Consider the following 22,006-nt stretch of genomic DNA (forward strand, 5'->3'; position numbering starts at 1 on the left):
CTGGGAAAACATTCGCGAGAGAGAATTAAAATTGAGAAGATTCTTACCTAAATATATAATATATAAGATAAAGATATTTTGTATATTATATTATATTTTTTTCATAAAAAAGTATTTTTTCTTCAAGAGCTCATTGTATAAAATAAATAAAAGAGACTTGCCTATATCGTATCACTTGAGATATTTTATGTTATACTTTCTATTTGGCACTAATCCTATACAAGTACGGCGATGGCTAATATTATTTTTTACTTTGCTTATAACGTTTGTGAATAATTATTACTATTTTTATCATTTATTGTTCTAATATTATGAGCAATAAACGGAATAACTTGTTTTATTTTTATATTGTATTTGCTTCAGGCAATGTTTTTTCATGGCAAAGAAGAAAAAATGTTAATTTACATTTCTCCACTACATTTTAAGATAAATTTCTTATTTCAGAAATTTCAGGAACACATTTGTTATATGTATTCTGATGCGATCAATTTTGACTGACGAAAAAATTTATAAATTTAAAGATCATAAAACATTTTCTCTCTCGACTTCTGCCGATCATCAATGTTCATAAAGGACAAATCAAATCATTTTTGAATTTATTAGTGTGGAATCAGTATTTTGGCTGGTATTTCGAAATACACAATGGGTGCAGTATCAATAATACATTTAATTAAGTTTTTTATCATGTTAACACTTTCATGTTACGTTTAAACATACATGAATACAAACTCAATTCGAAAAGCATAATTATTTATTTACTTCTCATTCTCAGTTTAAATTAAAAATTGAAATAGTAAATATTAATAAGTCGTATTATATATAATAAGTTTTATTTCTTATACATATTTCAAATTTAATACATATTTAGTATTATGTAATATATTTTAATATATATTATAAATTTTAATATTTAATAGAAAGTTGTATATTTAAATTAAGTTAATATCATATATGTACACATATACATGTATGTATATATATATATGAATATGTGTGTGTGTGTGTGTGTGTGTGTGTGTGTGTGTGTATGTGTGTGTAAATTAATAAATTTGGAAATATATTTCAATATATTTCAAACATGATATATTTGTGATATTTCTAAACAATTCGATGTTTTATAAATCTAGTTTTTCAATAAGAACTGAATAAGAACTGAAAATATTTTATTTGTCTGTCGATCTCCGACCACCGTGTTGCCAGCTTGTATTCAAAATAATCAAGAGCTTCAAAGGAATACCTGGATTCTCTAATCTCATTTCTGATGAATGCTTTTATCTAAAAAAGATTTTAACAATTGTCAGCAATAAATGATTTTGTAATTGCCTCATTATCACACATTCGAAGTATGATTATAAATAGAATTATAGAAGAAGATTATATAAAATATGTTACAATATTATAGTGAAAAGTAAATTTAATATAAAAAAATTTAATTAAATATATTTTATAATAAGACATAATAAGTGTATGGAGTTCTGATTCATTAAAATTTACCTCGTCTAATTGTTCCTCGGAATACACATTGTTAATTATAACAATTAATGTTGCAATCTTACTGACTGATCTACGAGAACAAAACAATAAGTTTATTATAAATAATTCAATAAATTTTCATGTGCTTATGTATGTAATATATCTATGTCTGTGTGTAATATATGTTCTTTAAGCAATGTTATTACCTGTATTTTATTTTTTGGAAGTTATTTAATATGTCTTTAAGCATGAACTTAGCATTTTTCGCAATAGTAGAAAGAAAAATATTAGTAATTAAAGCTTCTGTTGAGTTAACTTGATCAAAAGGTAATTTAAAATAATGGTGTACATAAATTTCTGGTAACTTTTCCTCTAAATAATTAACTATAATTTCAGAATTTTCACTGTAAGCGAGACATTCTAAAATTGTACGATCCATTTCTTTCATGTAATTATTAAAAACTGTATGCCATAAAGAACCTGCCTGTCGCAAACCATTACAATATGTCCATCTTTTCTGTCCATGCAAAAATCTACAGAAATCCAGAAAAGAATATCTTCTAATGAAATTGTGCTAATTGTTCTAATACTACATAAATAATGTTTGACATAAGTGATAATTAATTTCTCTAACATATGCACAATATAAAAAATATTTCTATAAGGTATCAAGTATCACAAAAAGAATTACTTTTGTTCAGGATTTTTCAGATGCCATTGCATCAGTTGAAAAGACTTTATTCTGCATGAAGCATCATATATAATACATTTCCACTTTGTGAGTTCCTGCTTTAAACATTCAAAATTATCATCAGCGTTATTTTCGTTATGCCACAAATCTATTTCAAGTTTCCATGCTATAAATCCAAGCTTTAATTTTTCCTAAAATTCGGCAAAAAATATAACATCTTTTTATTTCTTTCATTTTATTTACAGAAATAAATATAATATATGTGCAAATGTAAACGTATTTTTACTAGAAAATTTTATTTTAACAAGTGTTTATTTTAATAAAATTGTATAGCACCCACTATGTATATACTACAATATTCAAATTAACTTATTATTTATTTGAATAATGATATAAATAATTTATACCACATCTAAATACATTTATTATTGACATACACACACACAAACACACATATACAGGGTGTCAGGGCAATGTCTCTTCCCCAAAAAAAGCTCTTGCAACTTACCTCGAAAGCTTTTCAAAACACTATAATAAAGTATTTTTTTATCGAGTACTTTTCGAGTTATGAGCCGTGAAATAATTTCTTAATTTTTACATAAACCATAAAATATTTAGTTAAAATATTCATGTTTCGATTATCTTTATTTTGTACATGAAAGTATTATGGTAAGATAATCGAAAAATGAATATTTTATTAGATATTTTATGGTTTATATAAAATTAAGAGATTATTCCAAGCCTCATAATTCGAAAAGTACTTAATGAAAAAATACTTTATTATAGTGTTTTGAAAAGCTCTCGAGCTAAGCTACACGAGCTACATTTTGGGATGAGATTGCCCTGATATCCTGTATATATGTCAATAATATATGTATTTAAATGTGATATAACTCCGTATATATTGATACATCGATGAATTTGCTACGCGATCATCTGTTTTCAATTGATCTAATTTAAATATGCTGCATGTCATACAAATATCAATTTTAAAAATATCAAATTTGTAAATTTTCTTTATAAAACAATCATTTACAAATTCTTTAAAAAAACAAGCATTTGAAAATGGATTAATATATTTTGTATAAAATTTAACAAAATTAAAAGTATAACAGTCTATGCAAAATATTTCCAAGCTTTTAACATCCGCCATAAATATTTTATAACAAAAGAAAATAAATATAACGAAAATAATTGTAATTGTAATCGTAATCTATAGTTTTATAAAATTAAATATCGTAAATTATATTATTTAAAATATAAATTCTACACAATATTAGTATTATAAGAAATACGGAATACGAAAAGTCCAAAAATTATAACATGTAATTATTAAATTTTAGAAAACGAGACTTTTAAATTTACATAAGTCCTTTGAAATTAGATTTTTGAATTTTGGCGAAGAAGGAATTATACAACTAAATTCATTTTTTCAATTCTCTGCATGTATCTAATTTTTTAAGAATTATTTATACTATTATAATATATGAAATTGCGATATATATTATGCATTGACTTAATAGAAAATATGATAAAATTTATTATTGTGTTTACCTGGAATTGAGGGTAAAATTCTAAGAGTACGAAAATATTCGACATAAATTCGAAAGCTTTGATCATAGGATACCATGCTATATAATCTATCTCTTTTCGCAAATAATAAACGAGTTCCCAAAATATGGAGAATGCAAGTTTTTTCTCTATTGCAAAATGGAAGGCGTCATCGATAATTTGCGCTCGGTTAAGAACATGTATATTGCTGTATTCTTCAGAATTTAAGTATTGCGCAATTTTTTGCCAATTCTCGGTATCATAATTGACACGATAGTATCCTATTATAAAATAAATTGCTTCGTCGATTATTAGATATTTTAAAATTACATATATTGATTCAACATATTTCGAGATGTTAAAGATATTTTGATATTAAATGTATTATTATACTTAAAAATGTTTGTATTTTCTACTTTTGTGTGTGTGTGTATTAGATTTCATATGTTTCTTCGTTATTTTTAATTAAAACCTTATATATAATGATAATTTAATGATTTTGAAAAACTTTAATGTGTAAGAAATTTTTAACTTAAATTGATTTGATTGTTATCATAATGTTGACATTATACACAATATATGATAAATAATAAAAGTATTGATAAAATAATAGAAAAATTGTAAGATAGTCGAAAAATAAATATTTTACGAGATATTTTTTACGATTTATGTAAAATTTTGTCAACTTAAAGTAATCCTTTATCAATTTGAAATATCACATAAATTGTTCAATTTTTGACTATCTTACTCTTATAATTTTTTACGGAATATTGTGAGGAATCGATATATATATAGGCAAATAAAATATAAATTTATCATTCAATTTTTACCAGCTTGTTGTAAATTTAAAATGATCCATTGATTTTCCTCAAGAAAGAGTTCAATTTTTGAATTCGATGGTGTTAACCAAATATTTGTCCAAGTTATGATAAAATTGGACTTTGATTCCGTAGTATAAGTAATAGGTATATAATATAGTTTCTCATCCAACTTGTTGTGAAATTGTGCTGATATAGTTACAATATTATTAGAATAATTTCGCATCACCTCCAACACGGGGAAACATCTCTGCATGGCCCACGAATAAACTGCGTTTTTCACATTAAACTGATATTCGGAATCCCATTCATCTATGATACGTTGCATGGCATTCCATAAATCATCAGCAGTTTTTCCTATAGACTCAGTGTAACTGTAAGATTTAACATGATGTTAATAATGTCAAACTCTATGTATAATCAGCATCATAAAAAAGAAAATAACAATTTACATAATTTATCTTTGTACTTTTATATATATAAAAAATTAAACTATTACTAACATAGAAGTATTTAAACTTTACAATATAATTTTAATAAGCATAAATAATTATTTTAATTTTTATTACAAAAATTAAAGTAATTTTTATATTATCCGCAAGTTGGTAAAACTTGTTTCGCCAAAGATTGTTTAGTTTGAATTGTTTATAATTCGGAAACTGTAAATCTCTACCTCTTATTCACTATAAAAAACTCGAATTGAAATTTATTCGAGAAAAATTTTTAAATATATAACAGGATATAAATGTGACTCTTAAAATATCCATATTTTTTAAACAATAAAAGGATGTATATTGTCAAACTTATTATATGTATATTTAGATTTTCTCTTCCTATACAATATACATACATATATTACATTACAATATAATACTCACTGATTGTTTAAATATATGTCGAGAGCTTTTGAAAATTTGTTATGCGATAATATTTGTTCTAACATGCGCCATATAATGGAACCTACGATTATTGAAATTAAAAAAAAAATGATTTAATAAATTATAATTGAAAATACTTTTCGTAATACATAAGTTTTTAAATAGCATTTAATTAAAACTAAATTCGTAACAAAGTTTGCAACTAATTGTAACAATTATATAGCAAATAATTAAGTATATGTAAAAACATTAATTTCAGTAGTAGATAGATATTTACAGTTATAATTTAAAAATTATATTATGTAATTTAATAAAAACTATACAAAAGAGAGAAGTTAGTTTTTACTTTTACACGTTCTTTTAATACTGTCATTGCACGAAATATAATAAAATATGATAATAATAATAAAGTTAAATTACAAATACATTTGTTTATAATTTACATATTTAACTTTTCATGAAATTAACTTTCAGATGTTTAAAATTTATTTATTCAATGTTATTTACATACCTTTGAAATGAGAAAGAGAAGGAAATAAATAATTTTCCAGGTAACTATCATATTCTACAGCACAATTGATAACGAAATAAGGGTTTAAGTCGAATAATTCGTGTTGAATTTGAACTATAAATAAATCCATTATCCGAGAATTTGGTAAAGCCTAAATGCAATTCAATATAATCAATCTATAATTAATGAAAAATAAAAGACTTAAGGTACATATACAAATTGGCTTTATTAAGTGCTTCTGTTAAAAATAATGTTTGTTCTTTCTTCTATAATTTAAATATAAACACATACATTCCTTATTTTTTATTAAATTTCTTTGTGTAGAATCATGAAAACTTAAAGAATTTTAAGAATTATATTTTTTTATGTTTAAGAAATAAAATGGGAGATTTATACAAATATTTAAATGTTTTCTGTTGTAAACTATTAATCGTTTTAACAGTGTATTCATGAATTAGAAATAAAGTAACCTTATCGATAATATCTGTTTGGAAAAATATAGCAAAACCTTCGTTTAACCATAATTGAAACCAATAAGATGGACACAATAGGTTTCCAATATATTTTTGTGTTATCCTACGTACTATTGAAGGTGCAATTATCATTTTGCGTGCGGTAGTATCCAATTCTTCATTATACATGATATCTATTTCTCTAAAAATCATTATACTAATATGTATACTGTATAAATGTATGAAAAATTTCGGATAATAATATAATTTTTTAATTAAATACCTTAACTTATTATATTATAGAATAAATATATCAATTTTTAATTACATATACTACCTGTAAAAGATGAATCCAAAGATATCTTTGACTCCGTCTTGTAAATTTGAGATTGCGACATGATCCACTTTATTTTCAGATGAAACAAGGGTCTCCTCAACGACTTTCTTTGAATTATGCCAATATATATAATGTTTTAAGTACATAGTAATATGTTCAATAACATATAGCGCAAATTTTACATGCGGTATCAGTTGCGGTCTGCACCACATGCTAACAGTCTCAGTCAAGTTGATCCGATGAAAATCAAACACCATAAATGCTACATTATCTATGGAGATTAAAGCAGTCCTGTTAAAATATGTCCACACCATATCATCTTCTACCAATCTAGATTCTCGTATCGGCATATTCGACAAAGCTCTGTATTCTCGATAATGCTTTATGGAAATATCAAAAGTAATTCCTAATTCGGGCTTATTCCAAAACGGAAATATTTGCTGTTCTTTTGATTGGATACCTGTTGTGATTAACCACCTGCCACATTTTAACGATATGCTTTAAATAATGGTTAACTTTAGACAATTATAAGCGCAGAATGCGTAAAGATACAATTTGTTATTTCAATATCATTTCATGTGATTTCATATATTTTTTTACTTACTCTTGATCTCTGTTTATGTACGGAGTTCTGAAAGGGTTTTTTGCGATACTAATTGGAATTTCAACCTTTATGTATAGATTGTACATTCCAGGCAACAAGACATTTTCGCAATTGAACACGACTATATTGTTTTCATCATAATAATTTGTTGATATGTTTTTACAAACATTTATTTCACTGTTATTTTGCGTTAATTTCCACGTCCTTACATTATTTATTGGGTCCAGCATATGAAAACTTATATTTTGCGTTGCATGAATAATATAAATACTAATTGTGCAGTCGCAAGTGAAATAATCGTTGACTAATCTTAACTCCATGTTATAGTGTAATGGCGTTATATAATTTGATAATTTATTGATTAATGCACTGCGTCGTGCGCTTTCTGATGTTTTATCAATAGAAATTATTGTTGCCATTGTAGCAATGTATATTAGACTATTACTTAATAATAGTTTTATGAATGTCATGTTAAATTTCACTCGGATATCTATAAAAACGTTTCCTTATTAGAAACAAGGTACACAGAGTATGCAATTCAATTGACTTTTGTGTAAAAAAGCTTCAAGAAAATTTATATTAATTTTTAAGAAAATAAGATTTATATAAAGAAAGATACAACACAATACAATTTATTTATAAATAAAAGAAGTCATTAATAAAAAGTAATTATAACTTAATGAAATGTTATATTAGATATATTGAAAATGAATATTGGAAAACATAAAGAACATGTTTAGATAATTCCGAAAAGAACAAACAAAGTAAACAGTAATTTTATTTGTTTATTTCAAGTTTAGTTTTATCTTTATGATTTCTTCTAGTGCAATTACATATTTCTGTGTTTTTCATATTCTAGTATTCTATATATATAACAAGTTTTAAAAACTTTAATCTCTTTTTTACATATACATGTTAAATTTATAGAAGCATTAATGTATATGAGAAATGCAGAGATATTCTCAATATAGCCGGATATTATAAATGGATTGTATGTTTACTAACATGTTATCTTCAAAGTTTATATGTCTCTCCTAATATTAAGTGAGAGATGTATTAAAAACGAACGAACAATAAACATGTACCAAAATAAAATTATTTGAAACTTAATTGATATAACAATTCGGATCAAATATGAAGAAAAGACGATATTAGTATATGTCATGTCACATTCATTTTTTCGGACAAAATATTACTCTATTGCTCGTTCGTCATTCGCGTTCATTACATATTTAATTAAAAATGTTCTATTTAAGTAACATTAGGAGAGAATTTTTGAGAAACATTGGCTTTAGGCATTCATTATAAAAAAAATATTTTAAAAATGAAATATAGATAACATTAAATATTTTTAATATAATTTTATAGCTATAGTGTGTGTAAATTTAAACGCATATAATAATATTATAACGTCAATAAATACTTGTCTTAGATTTCATATTTTCTATGTCAAAATATGATTAAATGATGTTATTACAATATACTTTTAAATATCTTCTTATTAGCTACATTATTTACAGAAAATAAAAATAATAATTGCAATATAGAAACATGTCTTGAAAACTGAAAATTGAAAAGGAATGTCTCTTGTAAGAAACAAAATAACTGCCTTATTATTCAACGTATTTTTATATACATATTTTAAAAGAAAAGGACATTTATAAGTATTTTATTGTAAATTTATTTAAAGTCTTACCCTACTTGTTGAATCAGACGTTTAGTTAAGTTTAATTCCAAATTAACATTCAACAGCAATCTTACCGCTTCAAAAGACTGTTATAAACTGACGACACTGTCGGCATACCTGAGAGTAAATATACAAGATACATTGTGTGTGTGTGTGTGTGTGTGTGTGTGTGTGTGCGCGCGCGCGCGCGTCTTGTAAATATTTTACACACACCTTGATTATATATGTATATAACATAGGAATATTTTACTTATCGATAAAAATTATATGTATATAATAATATGTATATATTTGTTTTTATATGCTGCCTTTTTGTATACATTCCTTGTATTCCGTTTTCATATTTAAAGTTTTTATTTGTAACAACCATTTTTCTGGTACGTTTGCAAGATAAAATTAATTGAGAAATCGCGTGTACATTCGATATATAAGATAGAAATATTCATTTTACTTTATATCTTTATCGTTTTTAGAAAATTCCAGAATTAATACAAAGTCTAGCAATGTACAATAAATAAAAAAAGAGTTGTCCATATCGTAAGAGTTGTCATTAAAATATTCGTATCATTAAAATATTTTACACTATATTTCCTATTTGGCATTAATTTGTACGCAAATTAATATATTCGATCATTTAATCGCTATAGAGGCTGAAAATCCACTTTTTCACATAGAATTGATTCTACATTATTAATTGTAGAGGTTAAGATTGACATTCATCGTCATGCACAGTAGCCACATCGATAAATTTATATAATTTTATTATTGTAATCTTGAGTTCGAAATAAACTAACAATAAAAAAGAAGGAAATGTTGTTTCTTCTCTGCGCTCCAATTACCGTGCTGTGGCTGTCATGTGCCAATCTCGATTTAATTTTCTATTCTATGTCATTTCTAATTTTAATTTTATGAACAATAAACGGGCCAGCAAAACGGCTGCATATTTTGTTGTTGTACTTGCTTAGCTGTGTTTCTTCATAACAAAGAAAAGAGAAAAATTAAAGAAATCTTAATTTACATTTCTTTATTCCTTCTTAACTTCTTTATTTCAAAGATGTAAGGAATATTCGTCGTCTTTCGATTTGGTCCACTTTGATTGAAGATTAAAATTTATAGATTTAAATGTCAAAAAACATTTTCTTTCTCAACAGATCATCAATATTTATAATGAATTAAACGCACAACTTTGAATTCGTTAGTATTGAAGTGTTACTACTTTGGTCGATTATTGAAAATACAGGATATGTGCAGTATTAATAACATATTTTATTGAGCTTCCTATATATATATATATATATGCTAAGTAATATACTTTCGTATTACATAAGCATAGATTAAGAAGAACATCATTTACAAAGATTATATAAAGTGTAATTATTTACTTTCTTTTCATTGTTGGATTAAATTAAAAATTATAATGGTAAATATTATATAATAGCGAATAACAAAAATATTTGAGTTTAATACACATATTTAGTAAATTTAGTTCATACTAAATTTTAATATTAAGTAAAAATATATAAGAATACTTAATTAATGTCATAAATATATACATATATGTATATATTTATATTTATTTATACGTTATATATACGTTATATATACATATATGTATTTATAATAAATATTACATAAATATAATTAACTATATACAAACATTAAATTACAAAAAAGTCAATATACATTAAAATTACTTAACATATAATTAGAACCAATTAAAGAACTATTAACAATTATATGAAAATAGTGATTAATTACATCAATTCATATATCTTATCGAAAACAATTATGCTACATTTTTGGTTTCTAAACAGTTTGACACACTATAGATCTTTATATATTTAATTGGTAAACAAAAATTGAAGAAATTCTGTCTGTCTTTTGATCTCCGACCGGCGTATTTCTATCTTGTGATCAATAACATGAAGAGTTTCAAAGGGATACCAGGATCTTTCAACCTCATTTCTGATGAATTTTTTTATCTAAAAAAAATTTTAAGAAGTGTCATCAATAAATTATTTGTTAATTGTCGCATTATTATACAAGCAGAGCTTCATTAACAGAGAGCATTAATGATAGAATTATGGAACAAGGTATGTTAAAGATTGTGTATAAAATATATAACATATACAAATTGTGTGTTTTATTCGCTATTACAAACTTCTATAGTAGGTATGGGAGCTAATATTGAATACTTTTTGATAATAAACTTATGTTCGCAAATTTATAGTTTCATTGTGATAACAAATAAAGGTGTTACTTTCAGTCTAGCGCCTTGATGAAGACAACCCATCGAACGCTACTGATAGGTGTGTAGCAGTAATCCTGCATGAGCTGTGGGCTAGTCGACTTATGGGGCCTATTTTTCTATACATTGATTGAATGGCAGAGGAAGTGAAATAGAAATGTTTTGTTATATTTTTATTTTAAAATTATTGTTTTGTTTTATTTTAAAAAATGTTTCAACAATTGCTCAAAATGAGTAAATTTATCGTATGCACAACATCGGACTATATTTCGAATATAATAAGTTTACTATCACAAAATTCAATTTTAGCACTTTTAACCAGCAAAAATATGTGTATCATCGACCTTGAAACAACATATTGTAAAAAATATATTTTATAATAAAAATTTAACGATAAATATCAAACTATGATTCATTAAAATTACCTCGCCCAATTGTTCCTCAGAATACACATTATTAATTATAACAGTTAATACCGCCATCTCATTGACTGTCCTGTAAGAACAACATAATACATTTCAATAATTAATATGTACAATAAATTTTCGTATCTATGTATTTTCAATTATGAAACATCATTACCAGTAATAATATGTAAATTTTCTGAAATTATTTAATATGTCTTTAAGCATATATTTAGTATTTTTGGCAAGAGTAGAAAGAAATATGTTAGCAATTAAGGCTTCAGTTCGCTCTATCGATTTGGATTGATTATAAGATAGATTGGTCATAAAAATATGCCTAAATGTTTCAAAATTAGCTGGTAATTTTTCCTCTAAATAATTGAATATGATTTGAAAACTTTCGCTGTAAGATAAACATTCTAAAATTGTGTAATCAATCTCTTTCATGGAAAAATTAAAAGTTCTATTCCATGTACTAAAACTTGATAGTTTCAAACCATTACAATATGTCCACCTCTTCCATCCAGGTGAAAGTCTACAAAAGAAAATCCAGAAAAGAAGTAAAAATATGCTATCGAAATTGTGCTAATTGTTCTAGTGTTACATAAATAATTTTTGACGTAAAGTCATAATAAATTTCTCAAACATACACAATATAAAAATCCCTATAAAGAATCAAGTATTGTAAGAAGAATTACTTGTTTTTTTTCAGATCTATCAGATGCCATTGCAATTGTTGATATGCTTTTACTCTACATGGGAGATCATACATAACACATTTCCATTTTGCGAGTTCTTGCTTTAAACATTGCGTATGACCATCATTGTTATTTTCGCTGAACAAATTCCATTTTAATGCAAGCGGTTTTCGCACTTCCTAAAGAAAGCATCTTTTTATTCAATTTTTTTCATATTATTTAGAAGAACGAATATATATAAACGAATATAACGAATATAATATGCAAATATATATGTATATATGTATTTTTATATATGTATATATGTAAATATGTACATTTAGATAATTTTATCTTAATAAGTATATGAAACTTTATGACATGAACCATTACAATTTCCAAATTTACCGATCATTTATTCGAATAATTGTTTACATATTTTATATCATTTAAATACATGCATTATTAACATGTACATATTACTCTGTGTACATTGATGTATATATCGATGAATTTGCTATATGATCCTCTTTTTCGATTTTATACATAAATATGTCTTAAAAGTACACATCACGCACAAATATCGATTTTAAACATTTCAAATTTGTAAATATTCATTTTTTATAAAACGGATATTTACAAATAGATTAATATGTGCTATATAGAATGTGATAAAATTAAAAATTTAAGTCAATTTGTATAAAATATTTTATAAAGTTTTTAATATAGCCACAAATATTTTATAACGGGAGAAAATTAATATAAAGCAAATAATTGTAATTGTATTCTATAATTTTCTAAAATTAAATATAAATTATATCACTTATGCTATAAATTTCACAATATTAATATTACAAGAAAATAGCAATTCGAAAAGTTCAAAATTTTAAAAATGTAATTATTAAATTTAAAAACATAAGCGTCTTTTGAAATTAAATTTTTTACTTCTTTTGGCGAAGAAGAAATTATATCATTAAGTTCATTTTTTTCAATTCTCTACATGAATCTAATGTTTAAAGAATTATTTCACTAACGATATATCGATATATAAAATCACGATTATGATTTGTATTATGCATTGGCTTAATAGAAAATTTCTTGAATTTGTGTTTACCTTAAATTGAGGATGAAATTCAAAGAATGCGACAATATTTAACATATATTCAAAAACTTTGATCATAGGATACCATGCTATATAATCTTTTTCTTTTTGCAAATATATAGCAAGTTCCCAAAATACAGAGAATTCAAGTTTCTTCTCTATCGTAAAATGGAATGCGTCATCGATAATTTGCGCTCGATTGAGAACATGTATATTTCTGTATTCTTCAGAATTTAAGTATCGCGCAATTTTTCGCCAATTCTCGGTATCATAATTGACACGATAGTATCCTATTATAAAACAAATTGCTTTTGTCGATTATTAAATACTTTAAAATTACATATATTGATTCAACATATTTCGAAATGTTAAACATACTTCGATGTTAAATGTATTATTATATTTAAAAATATTTGTGTTTTTTATTTGTGTGTGTGTTGGATTTGATATGTTTCTTCATTATTTTTATTTAAAATCTTACATATGATAATTTAGTAATTTTGAAAAACTTTAATTTATTAGAAATTTTGTATAAACTTAACTTGGTTTGACTATAATCACAATGTCGAAATTATACATACAATATGATAGATAATAAAAATATAAGTTTATCATTGACTTTTTACCAGCTTGTTGTAAGTTTAAAATGATCCATTGATCTTCCTCAAGAAAGAGTTCAATTTTTGAATTCGATGGTGTTAACCAAATATTTGTCCAAGTTATGGTAAAATTGGTCTTCGATTCCGTAGTATACGTAATAGGTATATAATATTGTTTCTCGTCCATCTTGTTGTGAAATTGTGCTGATATAGTTATAATATTATTAGAATAATTTCGCATCACCTCCAACACGGGGAAACATCTCTGCATGGCCCACGAATATACTGTACTTTTCACATTAAACTGATATTTGGAATCCCATTCATCTATGATACGTTGCATGGCATTCCATAAATCATCAGCAGTTTTTCTTATAGACTCAGTGTAACTATAAAATTTAACATGATGTTAATAATGTTAAACTCTATGTATAATCAGTATCATAAGAAAGAAAATAACAATTTACATAATTTATCTTTGTACTTTTATATATATAATTAAACTATAACTAACATAGAAATGTTTAAACCTCACAATAAAATTTTAATATGTATAAATAATTATTTTAATTTTTATTACAAAAATTGAAGTTATTTTTGTACTATCCGCATGTTAATAAAATTTGTTTCTCCAAAGATTGCTCAGTTTGTGAATTATTTATAATTCGGAAACTATCAATCTCTACCACTTATTCACTAGAAAAAACTCGAGTTGAAATTTATTCGAGAAAAATTTATAAATATATAATAACAGGATATAAATGTGACTCTTAAAAACCATATTTTTGATAAATGTTTACTTTAGGTTACACAGCTCGAAAAATTTTTATTTTCACATATGTTGCGAAACATACGGTATCCACACGTGTACTTTGCAAAACGAAGGAAGTTATATACAAACTCTTATTAAAAGTTTTGGTAAACACAATGTTGAATTACATAATCGGTAAGTTTATCTTTGTTTTCTATAATGGCTATAAATTCGTACAGCTTTTGTTACGCTGGTTTCAAGATTTCTAGCGAAACTAAAAACAATAATTCTATAGCTTAGCGACATGGAAGCGACAACAAGCAAACGTAAACAAAAAAATATAAACGCATAAGTAAAATATAATATGAAATCATGATGAACAAATGTAAATAAAAAATGTAAACATATAAATAGGATAACGAAAAGATGACATAAAGGTATGAAACTTCAAAAGTGCATATCTCAGGAACGAAGAGAGATCGTCGCAAAATTCAAACGGTGTATTACTTAGGAATGTATCCTCTACAATATATGTGACAATAAAATTTTTTTGTGCTGTGTAACTTAAAGTAAACATTTACCATATTTTTTAAATAATAAAAGGATGTATATTGTCAAACTTATTATATGTATATTTTCTCTTTCGGTATATATACGTATATTATTACATTATAATATAATACTCACTGAATGTCTAAATACATGAGAGCTTTTGAAAATTGGTCATGTGATAATATTCGTTCTAACATATGCCATATAATGGAGCCTACGATTATTAAATTAAAAAAAATGATTTAATAAATTATAATTGAAAATACTTTTCGTAATACATAAGTTTTTAAATACATTTAATTAAAACTAAATTTAAAACAAAGTTTGCAACTAATTGCAACAAATATATAGTGAATGATTAAGTATATGTAAAAATAATAATTTTCCCGTAGTAGATAGATATTTACAGTTATAATTTAAAAATTATACATTATGTAATTATACATTATGTAATTATACAAAAATTATACAAAAAAGAGAAGTTAATTTTCAGTTTTACATGTTTCTTTGATACTGTCACTGCAAGGAATAAAATAAAATATAATAATAATAATAAAGTTAAATTACAAATACATTTGTTTACAATTTACATTTTTAACTTCTCATGAAATTAACTTTCAGGAGTCTATTTATTCAATGTTAATTACATACCTTTGAAATAAGAAAGAGAAGGATATAAATAATTTCCCAGGTAACTATTATATTCTACAGCACAATTGATAACGACATAAGGGTTTAAATCGAATAACTCGTGTTGAATTTGAACTACAAGTAAATCCATTATCCGGGAATTTGGTAAAGCCTAAATGCAATATAATCAATCTATAATTAATGAAAAATAAAAGACTTAAGGTATACATACAAATTGGCTTAAGGTATACATACAAATTGGCTTTCTTAAGTTCTTAAGCTTTTGTTAAGAATAATATTTGTTCTTTCTTCAATAATTTAAATATAAACACATTGTTTAGTTTTTATTAAATTTCTTTGTGTAGAGTTATGAAAACTTAAAGAATTTTAAGAATTATATTTTTTTATGTTTAAGAAATAAAATGGGAGATTTATACAAATATTTAAATGTTTCCTATTGTAAACTATTAATCGTTTTAACAGTGTATTCATGCATTAGAAATAAAATAACCTTATCGATAATATCTGTTTGGAAAAATATAGCAAAACCTTCGTTTAACCATAATTGAAACCAATAAGATGAACACAACAGATTGCCAATATATTTTTGCGTCATCTTACGTACTATTGAGGATGCAATTATCATTTTGCGTGCGGTAGTATCCAATTTTTCATTATACATGATATCCGTTTCTCTAAAAATGATTATACTAATATGTAAACTGTATAAATGTATGAAAAATTTCGGATAATAATATAATTTTTTAATTAAATACCTTAACTTATTACAGAATATATATATATCAATTTTTAATTACATATACTACCTGTAAAAGATGAATCCAAAGATATCTTTGACTTCGTCTTGTAAATTCGAGATTGCGACATGATCCACTTTATTTTCAAATGAAACAAGGGTCCCCTCAACGACTTTCTCTGAATTATGCCAATATATATAATTTTTCAAGTACATAGTAATATGTTCAATAACATATAGCGCAAATTTTACATATGGTATCAGTTGCGGGTTGCACCACATGCTAACAGTTTCAGTCAAGTAGATTTGATGAAAATCAGACACCACAAATGCTAAATTATCTATGGAGATTAGAGCAGTCCTAAAATATGTCCACACCGCATCGTGCACTGCCGGTCTAGATTTTCGTATCGGCATATTCGACAAAGCTCTGTACTTTCGATGATGCCTTATGGAAACATCAAAAGTAATTTTTAATTCGGGCTTATTCCAAAACGGAAATATTTGCTGTTTTTTTGATTGGATACCTGTTGTGATTAAGCACCTGCCACATTTTAACGATATGACTTAAATAATGGTTAACTTTAGACAATTATGAGCGTAGAATGCATAAAGATACAATTTGTTTTTGATATTTCAATATCATTTCATATCATTTCATATATTCTTTTACTTACTCTTTATTCCCGTTTATGTAAATTCCGAAAGAGTCTTTTACGATATTAATTGGAATTGCAATCCTTATATATAGATTGTATATTCCAGGTAACAAGACATCTTCATAACTGAACACAACTATATTGTTTTTATCATAATTTGTTGATATCTTTGAATAAATCACTCCACTTTCATTTTGCTTTAATTCCGACATTCTTATATTATTTATTGGATCCAGTAAATGAAAACTTATATTTTGTGTTGCACGAATAATATAAATAGTAATTGTGCAGTCGCAAGTAAAATAATTGTTGACTAATCTTAACTCCATGTTATAATGTAATGGCATTATATAATTTGATAATTTGTCGATTAATGCATTGCGTCGTGCGCTTCTGATATCATCAATAGAAATTATTGTTGCCACTGTAGCAATGTATATTAGACTACTACTTAATAATAGTTTTATGAATATCATGTTAAATTTCACTGGGATACCTATAAAAACGTTTCCTTATTAGAAAAAACGTAAAAAAGTATGCAATTGACTTTTGTGTAAAAAACCCTTCAAGAGAATTTATATTAATTTTCCTAAGAAAGTAAGATTAATATAAAGAAAGATAAAATTTATCAATAAATGAAAGAAATCATTAATAACATTTAATTATAACTTAATGAAATGTATGTTAGATATTATTTTTGAAAATGAATATTGGGGAATATAAAGAACATATTTAGATAATTCCGAAAAGAACAAACAAAGTAAACAAGTAATTTTTATTTGTTTATATCAAGTTCAATTTCATCTTTAAGATTTCTTCCAGTGCAATTCATGGACATATAATATATAGACTTCGCCTTTAGCTAAAATGTTATACAAATTTTAGAAAGAGACAACATGTTCATGTTTTCATGGTGTCAGTTTCTTTGTCAATGAATATATCTAGAGAGTGGGTCAAAAATTCAATATGGCCATTGCGTTTGACATATGGCTGGATCGACTTCTTTCCCCCAACACGAGTCGTTAGACAAAGAAGAAACTACCATAAACATTAGCTCTCTCTTTCTGAAATTTCATATTACCGAAACAAAAGAGAGAGAGGGAATGCGCGGTCTATATCTTATACATCTATGGTGCAATTACATATTTTTTTGTATTTCATATTGTAGCATTCTATATATGTATACATAACAAGTTTTAGAAACTTTAATGTCTTACATATATACATATTTTAAATTTACAGAAGCATTAAAATGATTGGGAAATGAAAGAATATTCTTAATAGTTGGATATTATAAATGGATTGTATGTTTACTAACATGTTATCCTTAAAGTTTATATGTCCTTCCTAACCTTAAGAGAGAGATGTATTAAAAACGAACGATCAATAAACATATACCAAAATCAAATTTAGTTGAAACTTAATTTGGAACTTAATTAATATAATATTTCGGATCAAATATGAAAAAAACGATATTAACATATGTCATGTCACACTCATTTTTTCCAACAAAATATTAATCTACTGTTTGTTCCTCATTCGCGCGTTCATTATATATTTAATTTAAGATATTCTATTTAAGCAACGTTCGGGGAAGTACATTGATTTTAGGCATTCATTGTAAAAAAAATATTTTAAAAACGAAATACAAATAATATTAAATATTTTTAATATAATTTTATAGCTATGGTGTGTGTAAATTTAAGCAAGCATATAATAATGTTATAACGTTAATAAATACTTGGCTTAGATTTTATATTTTCTATATCAAAATATGATTAAATGATGTTATTACAATATACCTTTAAATATCTTCTTATTAGCTACATTATTTACAGAAAATAAAAATAATAATTGCAATATAGAAACATGTTTTTTGAAAATTGAAAAGGAATGTCTCTTTTAAGAAGCAAAATAACTGCCTTATTATTCAACGTATTTTTGTATACATATATTCAAAGAAAAGGAGATTTATAAGTATTTTATTGTAAATTTATTTAAAGTCTTACCCTACTTGTTGAATCAGATGTTTAGTTAAGTTTAATTCCAAATGAACATTCAATAGAGATCTTACCGCTTCAAAAGACTATTATAAACTGATGGCACTGTCGGCATATCTGAGAGTAAATATACAAGATACATTGTGTGTGTGTGTGTGTGTGTGTGTGTGTGTGTGTGTGTGAGTGTGCGCGCGCGCGTGCGCGTCATGTAAATATTTTACACACACCTTGATTATATGTGTATATAACATAGGAATATTTTACTTATCGATAAAAATTAATATGTATATATTTGTTTTTATATGCTGCCTTTTTGTATACATTCTTTGTATTCCGTTTTCATATTTAAAGTTTTTATTTGTAACGACTATTTTTCTGGAACGTTTGCAAGATAAAATTAATTGAGAAATCGCGTGTACATTCGATATATAAGATAAAAATATTCTATATTTTACATTATATCTTTATCTCTTTTAGAAAATTCCTGAATTTAATACAAAGTCTAGGAATGTACAATAAATAAAAAAAGAGTTGTCCATATCGTAAGAGTTGTCATTAAAATATTCGTATCATTAAAATATTTTACACTATCGTTTCCTATTTGGCATTAATTTGTACGCAAATTAATATATTCGATCATTTAATCGCTATAGAGGCTGAAAATCCATTTTTTTACATAGAATTGATTCTAAATTATTAATTATAGAAATTAGGGATAGCTTTCATTATGCATCGTCATGCATAGTAACCACAAGATAGATTTATAAAATTTCGATTACAAATCAATTAGTCGTTATAATATAAAGTAATATACAGTTAATCATGACATTGACGGAATGATTTAAATGTCAGTAAAATTTCAATAAATTTTAATTGCACATTTTCTGCTTTTAACTCAGAACAACTAAGTAATAAAATGATTGCAAATAATAGTATAAATATTCCCTTGCTTAAAAAATATGTTTATTTAATTTTTCGAATTTCTAAATGGTTTATTTTTAACAGTGAACCGACTAAGCAATAAATAGAGAAATTTTTTTATATTAATGCATAGAAAACAATATTGACAGTAAATAAGTCTTCACATCTTCCTTTCTAGTACGCAAGAATTGTAGAATGATTTAATATAAGATGTTGGAATGCTGAAAATGCTCGATAACATTTGATAGAGAATTTCACTTTATGACGCAATAAAATTTAGGGTAATTATGCATAAAAGGGCCCACCCTCTCACAAATGTGTCATTGACATATGTTGTCAAGGTCCTATCTTTAATTAATATTCTGAAGGTTTTAGCCGGCGGTCATTCTTTATTCAAAAATTATTAAAGTATTTATGCATAAAAGGGGCCCCCTCTCCGATTTGCTTTATTTTTAAATATGTTATAGGGAAGATCTCCCCTATAATATATTTAAAAATAGAACAAATCGATGAACAAATAAAGTAGAATGGTTATGTCAATATTTCTCACATTTATTTGTTAATAACTTTTGAATAAAGAACGACCGCCGGCTAAAACCTTCAGAATGTTAATCAGGGATAACATCTTCACAACATACGTCAATAACACATTTGTGCAAAGGTGAGCCCTTTTTATGCATAATTACCAAATTTAGTTACGAAGTTTTTAATAAATATAATATTTGTTTCAACTTGTAGGTGTTTACTGCTGTTATTTTTTATGCAGTTATAGCTCTGAAATATGTACTATGAATTTTCAAAACAGCTTTATAAACGTCGATAAATTTATACCAATATTATAAGATCACTTATCGACTATGTGAGAAGAGAATAACAAAAAGAAGAGAATAACAAAAATTATATTAATATTGCGAATAAATTTATACATATTATCTTCTACTAAAAGAGCGAAGAATGCATCATGAAAAAGCTAACAAATATAAAATATCGTAAAACGAAACACACGATATCATCGAATAAAGTTTCCCAGCATTTTAATTTATCGGACTCTATATGTATACCTCTAAAGCTATTTAGAAATAAAATTATGGGAAATATGTTGAGTTCATATATTAACCTTTTTTGCATGTTCGAAAAATGAGCGACAATCGGAATGTTAATGTAATGGTTGAAATATTTGTCCCATACATTGACATATTCATCAGTTCGAAAAACGACATTTCTCTCGCTATGATACTCCGGGATGTTTATAATATTATTTCTTTAATTGCGGAAAGTTCAATTGTGAATTACAAAATCTGAAATTACATTATCCGATTATATATTTCTTTATTATGGCGATTACAATGATATACGGGTTACAAAAACAAGATAATGAGCATCTTTATTTAATATATGATATAAAAATTAATTGCTTATATTGTTTATAAAAAATTAATTCTATTCTATATTATTTCTTACTTTAATTTTATGAGCAATAAATGGGTCTGCAAAATAGCTGTTTATTTTGATGTTATACTTGCTTGGCCGTGTTCCTTCATCGTAAAAAAAAGGAAAAATTAAAGAAATCTTAATTTACATTTCTCCACTCTTTGTTGATAACGTTCTTAATTCAAAGATGTAAGGAATATTCGTTGAATTTCGATTTGGTTTATTTTGATTGAAGATTAAAATTTATAGATTTAAAGATCAAGAAACATTTTT

The 22,006-nt window shown here is 25.1% G+C and overlaps 2 protein-coding genes across 4 annotated transcripts; both read right to left on the reverse strand.

Annotated features, from left to right (window-relative positions):
• Nucleotides 1-772: 772 nt before the first annotated feature.
• On the reverse strand, nucleotides 773-9,089 carry LOC145972908 (aminopeptidase N-like). Its single transcript, XM_083101951.1, has 12 exons — nucleotides 9,012-9,089; nucleotides 7,316-7,805; nucleotides 6,712-7,188; nucleotides 6,393-6,576; nucleotides 5,923-6,073; nucleotides 5,412-5,493; nucleotides 4,546-4,907; nucleotides 3,719-3,996; nucleotides 2,165-2,355; nucleotides 1,680-2,006; nucleotides 1,495-1,564; nucleotides 773-1,275 (listed from the first exon to the last, which is right to left on the reverse strand). Exons 2-12 carry the CDS (start codon nucleotides 7,783-7,785, stop codon nucleotides 1,132-1,134), a joined length of 2,736 nt encoding a protein of 911 aa, XP_082958077.1. The 5' UTR covers nucleotides 7,786-7,805; nucleotides 9,012-9,089; the 3' UTR covers nucleotides 773-1,131.
• Nucleotides 9,090-10,348: 1,259 nt separating this feature from the next.
• On the reverse strand, nucleotides 10,349-19,469 carry LOC145972909 (aminopeptidase N-like). 3 transcript variants are annotated; one of them, XM_083101952.1, is made up of 12 exons: nucleotides 19,391-19,469; nucleotides 17,400-17,877; nucleotides 16,793-17,266; nucleotides 16,477-16,660; nucleotides 15,987-16,137; nucleotides 15,471-15,549; nucleotides 14,060-14,421; nucleotides 13,446-13,723; nucleotides 12,353-12,531; nucleotides 11,833-12,189; nucleotides 11,676-11,745; nucleotides 10,378-10,984 (listed from the first exon to the last, which is right to left on the reverse strand). In XM_083101952.1, the coding sequence occupies exons 2-12, from the start codon at nucleotides 17,855-17,857 to the stop codon at nucleotides 10,844-10,846; spliced, it is 2,733 nt and encodes a 910-aa protein (XP_082958078.1). In that variant the 5' UTR covers nucleotides 17,858-17,877; nucleotides 19,391-19,469; the 3' UTR covers nucleotides 10,378-10,843. The 3 variants fall into 3 exon arrangements, with proteins under 3 accessions (XP_082958081.1, XP_082958078.1, XP_082958080.1); XM_083101954.1 differs by having other exon boundaries at nucleotides 10,379-10,984; nucleotides 16,591-16,660; XM_083101955.1 differs by lacking the exon at nucleotides 11,833-12,189 and having other exon boundaries at nucleotides 10,349-10,984.
• Nucleotides 19,470-22,006: the final 2,537 nt, after the last annotated feature.

Source organism: Camponotus vicinus, unplaced genomic scaffold (genome assembly GCF_025532165.1).
Source record: "Camponotus vicinus isolate PSW18456_S1 unplaced genomic scaffold, iyCamVici1.0 SCAF_6, whole genome shotgun sequence".
NCBI classification, from domain to species: Eukaryota; Metazoa; Arthropoda; class Insecta; order Hymenoptera; family Formicidae; genus Camponotus; species Camponotus vicinus.